We start from the raw sequence: 14,405 nt of genomic DNA, 5'->3' as shown, positions 1-14,405 counted from the left end.
GAAAGGTCAGACTAGGAAGATTTGGAGGCTGCTGCAGACTGGCCCGCCTGCTGGCCCACAGACCCACGTCGTTGGGTCTCACGCCCCCAGCCTTGCAGAGGCTGGGTAACTTGCGCCAGCCTGTGGCCCTGGGTAGAACGTGGTGGTGCACCCCTTACGTAGCCACGAAAGGGACGAAAGGCAAAAGGAACAGGGCGAGATGTGGAAGCGAGGCCCAAGGATCTGGCCGTCGCTCTAGAGTTCTGGAAGCGCTCCAGCACATTGTCCACCTTGTCACCAAACAGGCGACTGCCATCAAAGGGCATACCCAAAAGGGTCGATTGAACATCCCCGGAGAAGCCAGTGGATCTCAGTCAGGCGTAGTGTCTCAGGGCTACTGACGTAGAAATCGTTCTACCCAACGAGTGGCGGTATCCAGCCCACACCCAATGGTGAACTTTCCTGCGTCTCTATCCTCTGCGACCGCACGGGAAAGTATGGCCTGGGCCTCCTCCGGGCACTGTGGCAGCACTTGCACAACGGTGTCCCACACAGTGTGAGTGTAACGGCCCAAGAGACATGCGGTGTTCACTGACCACAGTCCTAAGCTGGCGGAAGAAAACATCTTTTCAAGATGGTCCAGAGGCTTGGACCACCAAGCTCTACGCGTGTAGGGCGTTGGGAGAGAATAATTGGGTCGCCCGGGGCTGGGCGGTGGTGTCGGGCAATCATCCTATCCACAGGAGCCCCTGTGCTGGGCTTGGACCAAGTGCCCAGAAGAATGTCTGTGAAGGCCTCATTGAACGGCAGCAGGGGCTCCGAAGAGGCCGCTGCCGGATGAAGCACCTCAGTCAGGAGGTTAGTCCTGGCTACCACCGTAAGAAGCTAGCTCAAGGCCCAAGGCCTCAGCCCCCCTACACAACACCACAGCGTAGGTGGTTCCCTCCTCAGTGGCCACGGTAGGGGGAGAAAGCATACCAGGATCTGAGGAGGTATCCAGACCACTGGCTTCACCCAACTACTCTCACCAGTCCGGCTCTTCAAGCTGGTCTGCCAGAGGGTCAACCGACCCCTCCCAGTCCTCCTCACCCTCCTCTGGAAAGCCAGAGATAAGTAACACCAGGATAGACCAGTGGTACAAAAGTTCCAGTCAGCACCATTCTAGCTTTGTGTCCAAGTCGAGGGCAAGGACCGGGTCGACACCGGCCGGGGGACACAACCAGCATCGGAGGTGGCGGAGGTGGCGTCAGAGGAAGCAGTGGTTGGGGAGGAGTCGTGAGATCGACCGGCACTGATCCGGATACAGGCCTAGATCTCTGGAGGCGCTGAGGCGCTGGAGCCAGAGTTGCAGCGTCGAAGGCCTAGAGCCCCCAGGCAAGTCCACGGGGCTCGAAGTCGCGCCGGCGGAGTCAGGCAAAAATGGAGTGAAGGACTTTGTAAAATGAACAAAGCTGGGCAGGGAACGCTCTGGCTCCTGGGAAGGGAGGGAAGCTCGGAGCCATCCCAGCAGGCTCCGAAGGCGGAGCCGAACTGCGACAGCCTCCCGCGTCGGCTGGCGGACGGGGAAAAGGAGAAGGACGACGGTGCTTCTTCACCTTCTTTTTCTGCTTCGACTTACCTGATGACGAAGACTTCAAGGAATGATGGTTGTGACTCCACTTTCGGTTCAGCAGCCTCCCTCTTGACCAGGACCTCGAGCTGACTGCCGGGCCTCCAGAAGCTTTAAGGACATCTCCCATAAAGACTTCGGGTTCATGGCCCGACAGTCAGAGCATGACTTCAGGTCATGGTTGCGCTCCAGGCACCAAAGGCCCACAAGGTGCGGGTCCGTGACCAACATCAACCTGTGACTGGAGTTCCAAGGCTTGAAGCCGGTCCGACGATGGGACATTCCTACATGCACCAGGAGTCGAACAACTCGAAAAATATCTGAGGGTACGGCTCTCTCCGGATCTGAGAAAGAACTGACGTCAGCACGCAGGGGCTGTGTCTAAGTAGATACAGCGACATCATCCTGGCGATCACAACGCCTACAACTAAAGCGTAGCCGACCGACGCCACCTACCGCTGCGCAGGGATACTGCTGAGAAAAATTCTCCAGATCCAGTCTGATGCCTGGGGGTAATTTTAAGGTAAGGAATCTATAACTATTAGTCTCTTTCAGATATTAAGTATTCGCAAGATTGCGGGTCATGCTAGTCCTGTGACAGTAACATGATGAGAGTATGTCCTGGAACACACACATGCACAAAATCATGCCAACTGACAGACCGGCCAAATTCTCACAAATGGGCAGCAACAGTCATACCTACCAGGGCAAGTACTCATGGGAGTAGGACAATGATGACTGGAACACAGTCAGGCTCCTGGGCTTGTGTGGGCAATCTGTAGAAAAGTGGCACGGGGTGCAAGCAGGCAGATGCGGCCAAAGATAGCTGATGCAAAACAAGAAACATGACTTCTTGCTTGTCTCCTTACAATCCATTATACAACTTCAGCACTGCCGTAAGGATCCCACCGTCCTATAGAATTGTCATTGACTGATCAGGTTATGCTCATGCCTATTAAATGGACGGCAATGCAGCTTTAAGTAGCTACAAATAGTTGAGATCACTACAAGCATCACCGATACAGCCCACTGTTACCAAGACTGCTATTAACGTATTCAACAGCAGGTAACTGCCCGTCATTTACATCTCAATGGTGTCTATCAGATGACATAATATGCAAGAGTCCCTGTCCACAGTGCAAGAAATGGGAAAGAAACGCTAGCTGACATCAGCAGAAATGTGAAACCTTCCAGATAGCTAACAAACTATGAAGAGGCTGTATATAGATGATATCAAGGGCAGGAGACTGCACAGAACACAAAGGATACCGGAGCACAAGGAGGCGGTCCTATTTGTATTTTGGGAGCTTACCTCTGGAACACTTTGTGGTATTTTGTAAAGAAAAACTGAAAACAACCCCCAGGTCTTTTGAGCCAACCACAAAACCACAGGGACTACACCAACATGGTGAAGCAAGATATACCTTCATGAGCTTTGACACCGTACTGGGGTTGATGTAGAGTGCAACCAGTCAGCACATGGTGAGAATCTGGGCATTTGTCATAAAGACCAGTTGATCCTGATCGTGTCGACCCTGGTCTTCTCATACATCACTGAGTTGTGATCTATTCCCATTCTTCTAAACAGGTTAACTGGTTATATTGCACAGGAAAAGGCGCTGTAGATCCCCATCTGCTGAAGTGTGTGATTAATTTTAGGTGGAACTGTATTTGTAGGGTGTTAAGAAGACAATTTACACTTGGTTAGGTAGATTGTGCTTAAGATACTAATTATGTACTGCTCAAGAGTTTAAATATGACTTTGGCACAGGTGCACTCTTAAGTGAACATCGCCCCAGTCAAATATCAGAGCTGAAAATACCACAAATATTATTCAACTGCCAAAATCTTCCCACTTTGCGTCACCCAGAAAATGAACATGGTTAAACCACAAACTACAGACAACCGTGTTCAGCAATGCTACAAAGTGGCTATCACAAAACAGTTAAACTTCAAAAATCAACACTGTGCATCTTTCCTTCGGGAAGATTTGGGATTGCCCTAGTTACACATGCACAGGGCACTCTATTGCTCAAACCTATTCCTCTAAATACAAAAAAACTGCGAGGTAGCACACAGTGTGACCTTTTGCATGCTCATATATATTTTCTCGACTTCATTATTTCAGACTCTTCGCCCTCCAAGATGTCCGCGCAGGGACGGTGCTTTTATAAACAGATTCAGAGAAATTACATCTACCTCGCCTCCATCTTTTTCCTATATGGAGGCCACGAGAAAAAGCATAGTCTATTCCACTGCTTCTTAGGCAATAGAGACAGTGTGCGAAAGGGTTAAACAATACCATTTATAATGAGAGATCTGCAAATATAAGCTGACGCGGACATGTCCATTCACATGTCCTTGTTCTGCATGATGTCTCTGATCCAGGTCATTGTACCTACAGTGAGTCTATCTGCATGAGTCACTTAAAAAGATGTCACAGTGTGTCAGCCAGGTCACATAAAACCATCCAAGTAGCTGGTGGCCGCAGTGGGTAATGAAAAGGAAACAGCTGTAGGAAAAGGTTGTTAGTGAAAAAGAAATGCTCATTACCTGGTCAGTACTCCTGAGGTTAGTTATAAGGTCATGACTGAGAGTTGCCAGATGAGCAAGAGATTGCTTCAGGTGGTTCAAAGTCTCCTCGTAATTAATTGGGGAACTCCCAGCACTGCCGTCATCAATGGTCTTTTTTCCTTTTTTTTCCGTGGTCAGCTTGATTGCTCCGATGGCTTTTTTAGTCATCTGTGTCCGGGATTCTATTGGAAGCTGAAAAAAGGAAAACAAGCATTTTACTTTTCATCTTATCAAAAGAGATCATGACATTTTTGCCAAAGTTTAATGTTAGCAGTCTCGCTTCATAAGACGTGGAACATTGTTTTAGACAAGAGCATTAAGAAGATGAGGCGTGCAAAAAATTGCAATGAAAAACTCGTTTTCTGCTAGTATCTGTGACAATATAGTTAATGCTTGTGTTTCTTTGATCCCAGTCACTCATAGCGCCGCATGAAGCGAGGCTGCCGCATGGCACTGGAGTGCATGATAAAGGGGGACAATGAAAAAGGAGAACGAGTCGAAGAAGTGCTGTTGTCGAATTACCACGAGTACTGCATTTAGTGCTGCTTAGTTGCAGTGCATGGGGAAGCACGCAGAGGGGCGCAGTGTTGTGCTCAACTGTGCCCATGTGTCTTGTTCAGTGGCTTAAATTCATCCACATATTCATGGTAACCTGGAACCAAATAAGAAAACTTGCAATTCAGGCCTGACAATAAGCAGGCGCCATGGAAGAAATTGATAGGAAACATAATCGTTTTTATACTCAAACCCAAAAGTGGATGTTTGCTATCAACTCTGGAGAATGCACAGGATGTCTGGCGGTAGCAGAGATCTGGAACTCTACAGAATTGAAGCCAGCAATGGAGATTACTTTTGGTTCTAGGTGGATAGATGATTATGATAACTGTAATACATTGAATGATTGGTTGAGGGGGGTGAAGCACCAGTCAGAAAACCACAAAATGCCACTAAATTTACATGTTCTTAACCCTCTGGTAGCTTGGCACAAAGCAGTCAAGCTTAACTTAGAGGCAATGTGTGGCCAGGTGCACGGCTAATGTGAGAAGTTGGCCTGGTTTATGGTGTTCACTATTCTAGTGATCACCTTGCACCAGTCCAAATAACCCTTATGGTGATGGTTAAAGTCAACCTTATAGACCAGCTATCCTAGTGGTAGCGTGGACAGAACAGTCTTAGGCTAAAAGACTCTAGAGGGCGTGTAAAGCCAGCTGTTTTACCATATGTAACCCCTTGAATATCAAATGAAAGGACACCACACAGGATATATATAAAATATATGTGTATTTATTTCTAACACACTCCTCTGAACTCTTTATGAGGTCAGAGGCCAAAGCACATAACAAGACACTCAGTTATTATACGTTAAATTCCGCAATTTACGGTTAGGCCCTAGGGGCAAAGCAAACCATATACTAAGAAAGTGGTACAAGTACCACGTCACGAGAAAAGGAAAGGCCTAGGGAATTGCTGGGGTTACACTGTCTTAACAATAGTTTAGAAGTAGGAGGCCCACAGGCGGCGCGTGCAGTGTCTTTACACACACGCGGGATTCAATGCAAAGTCAATGGGAACTTAGAAGTTAGATTTAGAAGGATTTAGGACACTTCCGGTTTGGCTAGGAGGAAACAACTAGAGACTTAGACACTTGGATAGTCAATACCCTTGGGAGCACCGAAGTACTCGCGTTACCTCACACACGGACGGCAGGTGCATAGGTGTGAAGATGTGTCGAGTTTCGTCATTGAAGCCTATGGAGACCTGAAGAAAGATGCTGCCGGCGACCAGGAGGAAGATGTCTGGGTGGATCCAAGGGTGGATCGAGGATGAAGAGGACCTGAAAGCAGAAGGGACAGAGTCTGGGTCACTAGCCAGTGACCGGGTGGAACCAGGAAGGAACCAGACGACGTCGAGGAGCAATCAGGTGCTGTCTTGAAGCTTTTCTTGGCAGCCACGTGGACCAGGAGGCGTCGACGACAACCAGGTGCTGGAGACGGGCTGTCCCACAAAGGATCTTGCAGATGGAGGGGTCGACTTCCGGATTGGAGTCGACAAGCCTTGGCAAAGGCAACCCACGCAGGATACAACAAAGGCTTCTGGTGCAGACCAGCAAGGTCTGGGGTGCTTCACCTTTGCTGGGAAGCAAGAGCCAGTCTGGAGCAACCAGACCAGCGATGTGGTTCAAAAGGATTGTTGTCACAGAGGCTACTAGCTAACGGGACGGACAACGCGTCGAGCAGAACAAAAGCAGAAGGGCCGCAAGCAGGACTCGTGGAGTGTGGGCGGCTAATCTTCGTCGCAGATGGAGCTCGGGATCGGGGCTTCTCAATCCCCAGTGCACAGCTTCAAGGGTGCCTCAGAAGCTGCACAGGTAGAAAGTTGCAGGCTTTTCAAGATGTTCGGTCCCACGTGTCTCGTTGCCTCCACGGATCTCAGCTGTGCTGCAGTCGTGAAGAGAGGGTCAGAGAGGTCTGGAAGTCTGGGTCTTGTCAGGCTCTGCGCTCGGGTTCCGGCGGGAACGTCGACAAAGCAAGCCGTTGATTTGCTGGATGGTGCCTGGTTGCCCAGGGTGGTCACTCCTTGGCCACAAGGGAGATTCTTCAGTCTAAAGTTTCAGCAGAATGTCGAAGGTCCAGAGTTTCGTTTCGGGTTTCAGTCAGGATCAAATCTAAAGTCTCAGGACTCAGCTCCTACCTTTATACAACTAAAAGGGGCTGGATTACTGACTAGGTCCCTCCTGTGGGTGGGACCAGGAAGGGGGGTGGTTACACCCCCTCTCCTTTGTCCAGTTTCGCGCCAGAGCTGGGGCTGGAGTGCCCCAGCAACCGGTTTGAACTGAGGTATGCATGGAGCGCCTAGTGTGCCCCAGGCAGTGTCTCATTCTATTCAGCCCTCCCTGTCCCAATACACAAAGTCCTGTCTGGGGTGGTGCTCGCACCTTCCCAGGCAGGAAACCTATTGTCCAAACCTCCCTGACTGGAAGGACTCCCAGCAGCAGGAGGTCAGACTTCTGTCGGTGGCAGCAGCGTCCATTTTGTGACGCTGGGGCTCTGGTTAACTTTAACCGGGATAGTCAGCAACAACATGTCTTCTCCCTCTAGAAGGGTGGAATGCTACCCCAGTCACCAGAATTGGCGAGGGGGTAGTATTCCAAAGCGTATGACACCTTACACAACATGTTTGGATAAAGCCAAACCAAAGTTAGCATTAACCGCGAGGATTATAATGCACTTAAGAGTATATGGTATGGCGATATCATAGAACAGCTATAAGGACATGGTTCCGAAAGCTGCAGACAGGCTCAGCTCATGCTCGAGCACCATCTCACACATAACCAAGCACTCTGCCTTCAGGATTGTTAAGGCCTGCCATAGGAGTGACTTATAGGTTACTATGTGTCTATATATAAGTAGGTATAGGAATACTATACTTAAGCAAGGGGTGATTACACAACCTTGCCCCAGCTGAGTGACCAGCCAGTTGTGTCTATTTGAGTGGTCCCCCAGGGGTGGCTTAATACATGCTGCAGCCCCTGGTAGGCCTTGGTTACACCTATGCCCTGAGTACCTAGGGTATACTTCTACAGGGGCTGACAAGGTGAACCAATTCCCAATTGTGGATGTACCTAGAGTACATGGTGTAAATTTAGAGAGAGTGCATCTGTGCTGTGGGTCTGATTAGCAGGCCCATAGCCATATCTAAGTCAAAAACCAGTAAAGCAAAGCAAAAAGTGGGGGTGACCATAGGAAGCAGACCCTACTCTCCTACAGCTAAGATGGCAGCTTTGCCAGAAGCTCCGCAGTGCTTCCGGTATAAAAAGCCGATCGGGATGCCCGCTGAGAGGTGAAAAAATATAATTATGTACCGTAATACAGCAAGACCCTGGAGGAGTGACTGGGCACCTCCAAACACCATCTGAACCGGTGTTCCCCCAAGTCCAATATCCTCGCAACAGCAGATCCAACATGGTAGTGCCGGACCATCCCTCCAAGTCGGAGAAATCCACATTCAATTACAGGCCAATCTGAAGAAACTACTAGTGCCCACCTATTGGTCAGGAACTATAAGGACCCACTCTTTCGATGTGGTGGTTAGGGCTGAAGTCTTATCCCCCACACTGCAACACTCTCTGGAGGCGATCTGCCTGACCAGGAGCTCGGCACCTCAGCTCATCCAAAATGGCAGCCTGACTCATCTCCTCAGCGCTTGTCGCTACTGGTACATCTGAGGGACACCGTTCATAAAAGCGAGGAACCAAGACCTCTGGTGATCCCTGCTGTGGGAGATCAACGTCTCACCATCCTCCTCTATAGTGATCTGCCTCGAGGTGTGCTCATGCCCGCTAAGCCTACCCACTCAGCCCGTTGCCGGAATAGCAATAAAAATATCGGAAGGAAGAAACCGTTGTGGGTGAAACCCTCTAATCGTAACAAGGCATTCATGTGGGGATAGTTCCAGGCTCTTTCTGCTGGCACAACTAACAGTGGAACTCAATATTAATATGTCCAGTTGCAGTGTACACCAGTGTTACCTTCTACTCAAAATATCGGTGACTGCTTCTACCTAAATCCACTGCACTCCTCTGATCTATGTTTTCATCTCTGTGGCCCTTGTAGCTCTGAATATTGTGACCTTTGACAGGTCTGGGCCCCATGTGCAGAGGGGTAGACTTTTTTTCTGCCAACTGAGCTCCCAAAGATCACACAATGTGCTCTGAGTTTGCCACTAACATCGATTGATTCTGATGCCAGTTTTCAGTACCCCCCAAAGAGTACAATTGTCTGTTTGTACACTCACGGAGTATCATTGCCGGTTTGTGCACAATTTCCTTGACATGAGTCTGAGCGTCAACAGAAGGTGCTATATAGTCAATGGGATCCATTTTTCAGTGTGCGCACACGAGTCTATAACTCAATCACCCTACAGTACTTCTGGAAGACACATTATCTGTGCAGCTACCAGTGCATTGTCCCAGAGAAGAGGATTAATTCTGCGAGAGCTCAATTTTGCCCCCACCCGAGGTGGGACTCAGTACACCCGATTCACACCTTGAACAGTACACCTCCTCACCTGAGCTTAGGTCCAATCATCTATCTTATGTGCCGACTCTTGGGTCCCATAGTCGTGCAGTGGTACCGCCACCTGACCATAGTGTCACAAAGGAGACAAGTCCGGCAACAAACTATATTTGATATTGCGCCGAGTTGCAGTATCACACTCAATATCCAAGATCCTCACTGAGTGCATTTCCATCAGCGCACCGTTCCAGCAGTGCACAAGTACAAGACAAGAGCTTAAACAAATATGAGTTTAGGTGAGAACCACTCTCCTAGCTGGGTACCTCACACTGGTGGTACCACTTTTCTACAAGAATAATCAGACCAACTGTCAAAAGATGGCAGATATCAGAGAGGGAAATATGAAGGAATGAAATACCAAGGCAAACCTTAAGTGCTTGAAGCAATCGCCACCTATAGAGCAGTTACCAGTAAAATGCATCCCTGAATCCTCCTCTACCTTAGAGGCAATACTCAAATTCAATACTGTACATGACATAGCTCAGAGCACTAAAACAAACACGGCCTGCTCAAGTGGATGTGGCAGGGATCCGCAAAGACATTCAAGATTTAACAATAAGAATCTCGAATGCTGAAACAAAGACTTCACGAATGTTCAAGCCAAGCATCTTCAAACGTTTGAGCGTTCTATTTCCTCACTAAAGAGAGAGCTCACGGAACAGGAAGACCACAACCAAAGAAGAAATATTTGCATCTTTGGAATGCCGGAAGGTACAGAAACCTCTGATTCCTCGGTTGCCAATTACTAGGATCCCAAAGATCCCAGACCGCTTCAGCGAAGACTTTGAAATTGAAAGAAACCATAGGATTCCAAATTTTAAACCTAAAAACATGTCGACTCCAAGACCTCTGATCTTCAAATTCTTACGCCATCAACACACAGAACAATTGTTGGTACCTATGGGGAAGGCTTTGAAGATCCAGTGGCAAGAACATAAAATATCCATTTTCCAGGACTATGCTAGAGAGACTGCAATTCGTCAAAAGGGTTTCCTGAACTTACGGAAACGGCTCATAGAAATGGAAATTCCTTTTTCATTTTCGGGACCTTTGAGATTTTGAATAACCTTCAGAGGCCAGACCAAAATCTTTGTGGAACCGGCAGATTTAGCAGCCTTCCTTGACAACCAATCAGAGTCGCATATGGTCTCAGACTCTCATACTAGCACTTTCACTATTTTTCACAAACCCTGATTTGCCGTAAGCTGCTCACCTGCCGAAGTTGACTCCAGGAATAGATCCTTTTGTTGTTAATCAGTTCGTTCTTGATTCACGCTGTTTGTTCTCTATTTCCAGGACACAGGACCCGCTCTACGTTACCACTTCCTTGTTTGGGCTATTTGTCCACATGTCTTCACATGCCACAGTCAAGCCTGACACAAACACATAAGTCCTCAGCTCACACTGAGCTTGTAGAGATGATTATAGTCACACGTTCGCCACTCACTTAGGACAAGTGGGTGCAAATACAAGTGAGGGTCTACCGCACAGAAACTGCTCTGCTCCCCTTTGGAGCATGTAGTCCAGTGGTCTCTGGGATGACTTAACAGTCCACTTGTTCTAAGAGCTAGTCTGTACATTGCTCTACCTGTGGTTAACATACTTCTTTTCATGGTTTAAGCATAAGTTATTTACGGTAATTTTATAGGAACCTGTCACTACTGTAGTAGGGTTGACACAGGTTACTCTTTCCATAATGAACTTCAGATGGTAGCATCAGATGCTTTGTTTTCACGCATATTCACATGTATACCATGGGATGGACGGAGGGCCACAACTTCCTCCTTAAAAGTAGGCAGATGGATCACATGGTACTAATAGTCAATAGCATATCACTTTATACATCTTAAATAGGGACACACACCGTCTTTCCTTTCCTAACCATCAGGCACACTCTGTAGTATTGTAGGAGATGGTTACAATTTAGATATACATGCTTTCGTTGCAGGAAATATTTACCTTGCTAATGGTGCCTTCTGCTCTCCATCCGTATCTTACTGTTTTTGTGTTTAATTATCAGGTACTATGTTTTCTGTGAACTGTACTTTGCTCCACATATGTTTCAAACATGTGCCAAATTTTGATTGTGTTGATCCTCTAATGGTGATTCCAACTAGGGCCGGGCTACACTGTCTTATTCCAGGCTAAATGTGTTTGGCGTTTCTTCTCGTCACAGCTGTTTCATTGAGATGTTAACGTTTTGGATACCATGTACAATGGAAATTGACACAACATCTTATCGCCATTTACCCTCCTCAGATTATCTTACTTCCCGGCAGCCCTCCCTTAATAGTCATCTGCGTTTCACAACGGCTTTTCCCATGCACCAAGTCTCAAGAGGAACACATCATGGGCGGAGTGCTGAACAATGCAAACATTCACCTCCAGTCACTAAAATCTGGGTTTAATCCATTGTTCTTTTGCTCACCACGCCACCCCAGCTTGGACCCAGTCGTATGCAAATCAGTCTAGACCCCGTTCCTCATGGGAACAGTCCAGCCCGAAATGCCAAGCCAGGTTTTCCCTGGACCGGAAACAAGCACCCTGGGGCCGTTTTCGGGGCATCACCACTCATCAGCCAGGCTAGCTTGAATTCAGTGGCACAGTGAGCAAGGGACCCACGTCTGGGCATACCCTTCCCACTTAGGGTGACAGAAACAAAAGAAACACATGATGGACAGAATGCGGAACAATGTAAACATTCACCCCAGTCACAAAGATCTGGGTTTAATCCATTGTTCTTTTGCTCACCACGCCACACCAGTTTGGACCCAGCCATATGCAAATCAGTCCTGACCCGATTCCACATGGGAACAGTCTAGCCCGAACTGCCAAGCCAGACCCTCCCCGGACCGGAAACAAGCATCCTGGGACCCGTTTCGGTACATTACTTATCATAGGCAGGCTAGCTTGAATCCAGTGGCACAGGGAGCACAGGACACATGTCTGGGTATACCCTTCCCACTTCCCTGGTGGAAAGGGGCCCTGACGTCCCTCTAGGACTCTCTGGAGTTCATGGGGCCCTCCCAAAATTGTTTGCTCTCTTCTCCTCCCTTTCCCCTTGTACCCTATCCTAGTGGAAAATCTGGCACTTCAAACAGTTGCCTACGACTGCATAAGGCCTGTTTAGAGCCCTCTTCTTCAAGATGTGCATCAGCAAACCAAAAATATGGACAATGTCATCTATGAACGTTATATCCTCAAACACTAAGTGGTTGAACCATCCTCTCAAAAGAACCAAAATCCTTGACTAATGCAAGGAGCTTGCGGGTGACTTAGTACTCCTCCAAGAGACCAAGACAGGCGTTCAATAAGCCCTGCTAATGTGCTGCTACATGCTTTAAAGTGAGTGGGGAAAAATGGGGCGATTACCCTTCTATCCAAGAAATCAAGTTTAAACAATCACATTTGAGCATGATACCAATGGGAGATGGCTACTTACTAGGTTAAACAATGGGGCTGATGATCTGTATGTCATGAATATATATATATATGCCCCCAACGTGGACAACCCTAGTGTTTGGCGTACCCTTAAAAAATTAGCAGACATTGCACAGGGCCCAAAAACAAATAGTAGGGGGATATTTCAACACCCAGGTCACACAAACAGTTGCTCAAACTCTACTCTTCACATTGCATCCTAGATGCTTGGAAACTACACAATCCGAAGGGCAGCGACTTAAAAATGTTCTCCTCGCCTCATTCCAGCTTCTCCCTTATTGATTATCTCCTTGCAGATGCCTCACTCAAAATCCACCTCTGAAACTAAAATGTATCCAAACCTCAGTCCTGACCATGCTGCAATCTCAATGTCCATTCTTAACATTGCTGACAAAGGAGGTAGTTGAACTTGGTGGTGCCTAAACACTGAGATTCTAGAGAATGAAACTAGTACTGCAGACCTACAAAACGAAATAGATCATTTCTTCAGGGAAAAGAAACACTGTCCAATCCCCAATACTATTATGGGACGCATTTAAATGCGCTGTAAGAGGGAAAATCATTAAACAAATGTCTAGGAAAAACAGAGCAATTAAGAGAAATCTTCTATCACTAGGTGCTGAAATCAAAAATAAAGAAGACATGTTTAGACATTCTAATAATAGATCCCTACTTCAAGACATCAAACAGTTAAAATAAACCTTCAACTTCATCGTTAGTACAAGAGCCTACCTTGGTATTCATGCGCAAAAATAATGACTAACTCTTATTTCCTAACAAATCCGGCAAACTACTTGCCTCTAGCCTCAAATTTAACAACCTCATCAGTCAAATTACTCACATTAAGGACCAAGATGGCTCTGAAAAAATTCCAGAACAAAGAGATTGGTGAGGTTTTCAAACAATTTTATAGGAAGGTATATACTCCGCAATAGTCCTATGATAAAAAATAAAATGCCAAGAGTTCCTTAATTACCTCCCTACTCTTTCAGTCTTCGAGGGAAGAAAGGGCACGTTTGAATAAACCAATAGAAATGGAGGAGTTTGTTAAGGAAATTAAAGACATCAGTTTAGGGAAGGCACCTGGCCCGATGGCTACACCATTGATTTTTATGAAACTTTTACCACATCCATCATGAAGCACCTTAAAAATACACTCAATCACTTTGCACTATATGGCAAGGACTCTGACACGGCCGCTGAGGCCACCACAGTGGTCATCCCCAGTGAAGGCATGGATTTTTCGAACCCCAAATACTTTCGGCTCATCTCTCTCATAAACATGGAAGCTAAAATCTTTACAAAAATCCTAGACCACAGGCTAGAAAGTTGCATAGCCAAACTTATCCATAACTCCCAAATGGGTTTCGTCAAAGGGAGCCTTGAGAGAGACAACATTTGCATATTCTGCCACATTATCAAAAAGGCTTGTCTTTCCTCACTACCGACTGCGGCGATAGCACTTGACGTCGAAAAGGCATTCGATAAAGTATCCTGGGCCTTTTCTGCATCCGGTCCTTGAAACCCATATTCTGGTCTACTCTTATTAATATGGCACTGGCGCTCTATGCGAATCCCAAAGTAAACATTAGGAATAACAGTTCAACCTCTTCATTTTTTGACTCACACTAAGGTACAAGACAGGAATGCCCTCTCTTTCCCCTTGCTCTTTCTACTTACTAATGACCCCTTACTTAAATTACTCAACGTTGCACCTAGAATCAAAG

General features: G+C 47.1%; 1 protein-coding gene across 1 annotated transcript in view; it reads right to left on the bottom strand.

Moving 5' to 3' along the window:
* LOC147707147 (NBAS subunit of NRZ tethering complex-like) overlaps nucleotides 1-14,405 on the bottom strand; it is a 782,701-nt gene that overhangs the window by 731,733 nt on the left and 36,563 nt on the right. Inside the window, exon 3 of the mRNA XM_086925629.1 lies at nucleotides 4,142-4,354. Within this exon, the coding sequence (XP_086781755.1) occupies nucleotides 4,142-4,354 (213 nt within the window). The remainder of the gene's footprint in view (nucleotides 1-4,141; nucleotides 4,355-14,405) is intronic.

The sequence above is a fragment of the Lissotriton vulgaris genome, chromosome 6 (genome assembly GCF_964263255.1).
Source record: "Lissotriton vulgaris chromosome 6, aLisVul1.2, whole genome shotgun sequence".
NCBI classification, from domain to species: domain Eukaryota; kingdom Metazoa; phylum Chordata; class Amphibia; order Caudata; family Salamandridae; genus Lissotriton; species Lissotriton vulgaris.
The sequence above is the reverse complement of the archived record's forward strand: the minus strand, read 5'-3'. Positions and strand labels throughout refer to the sequence as shown.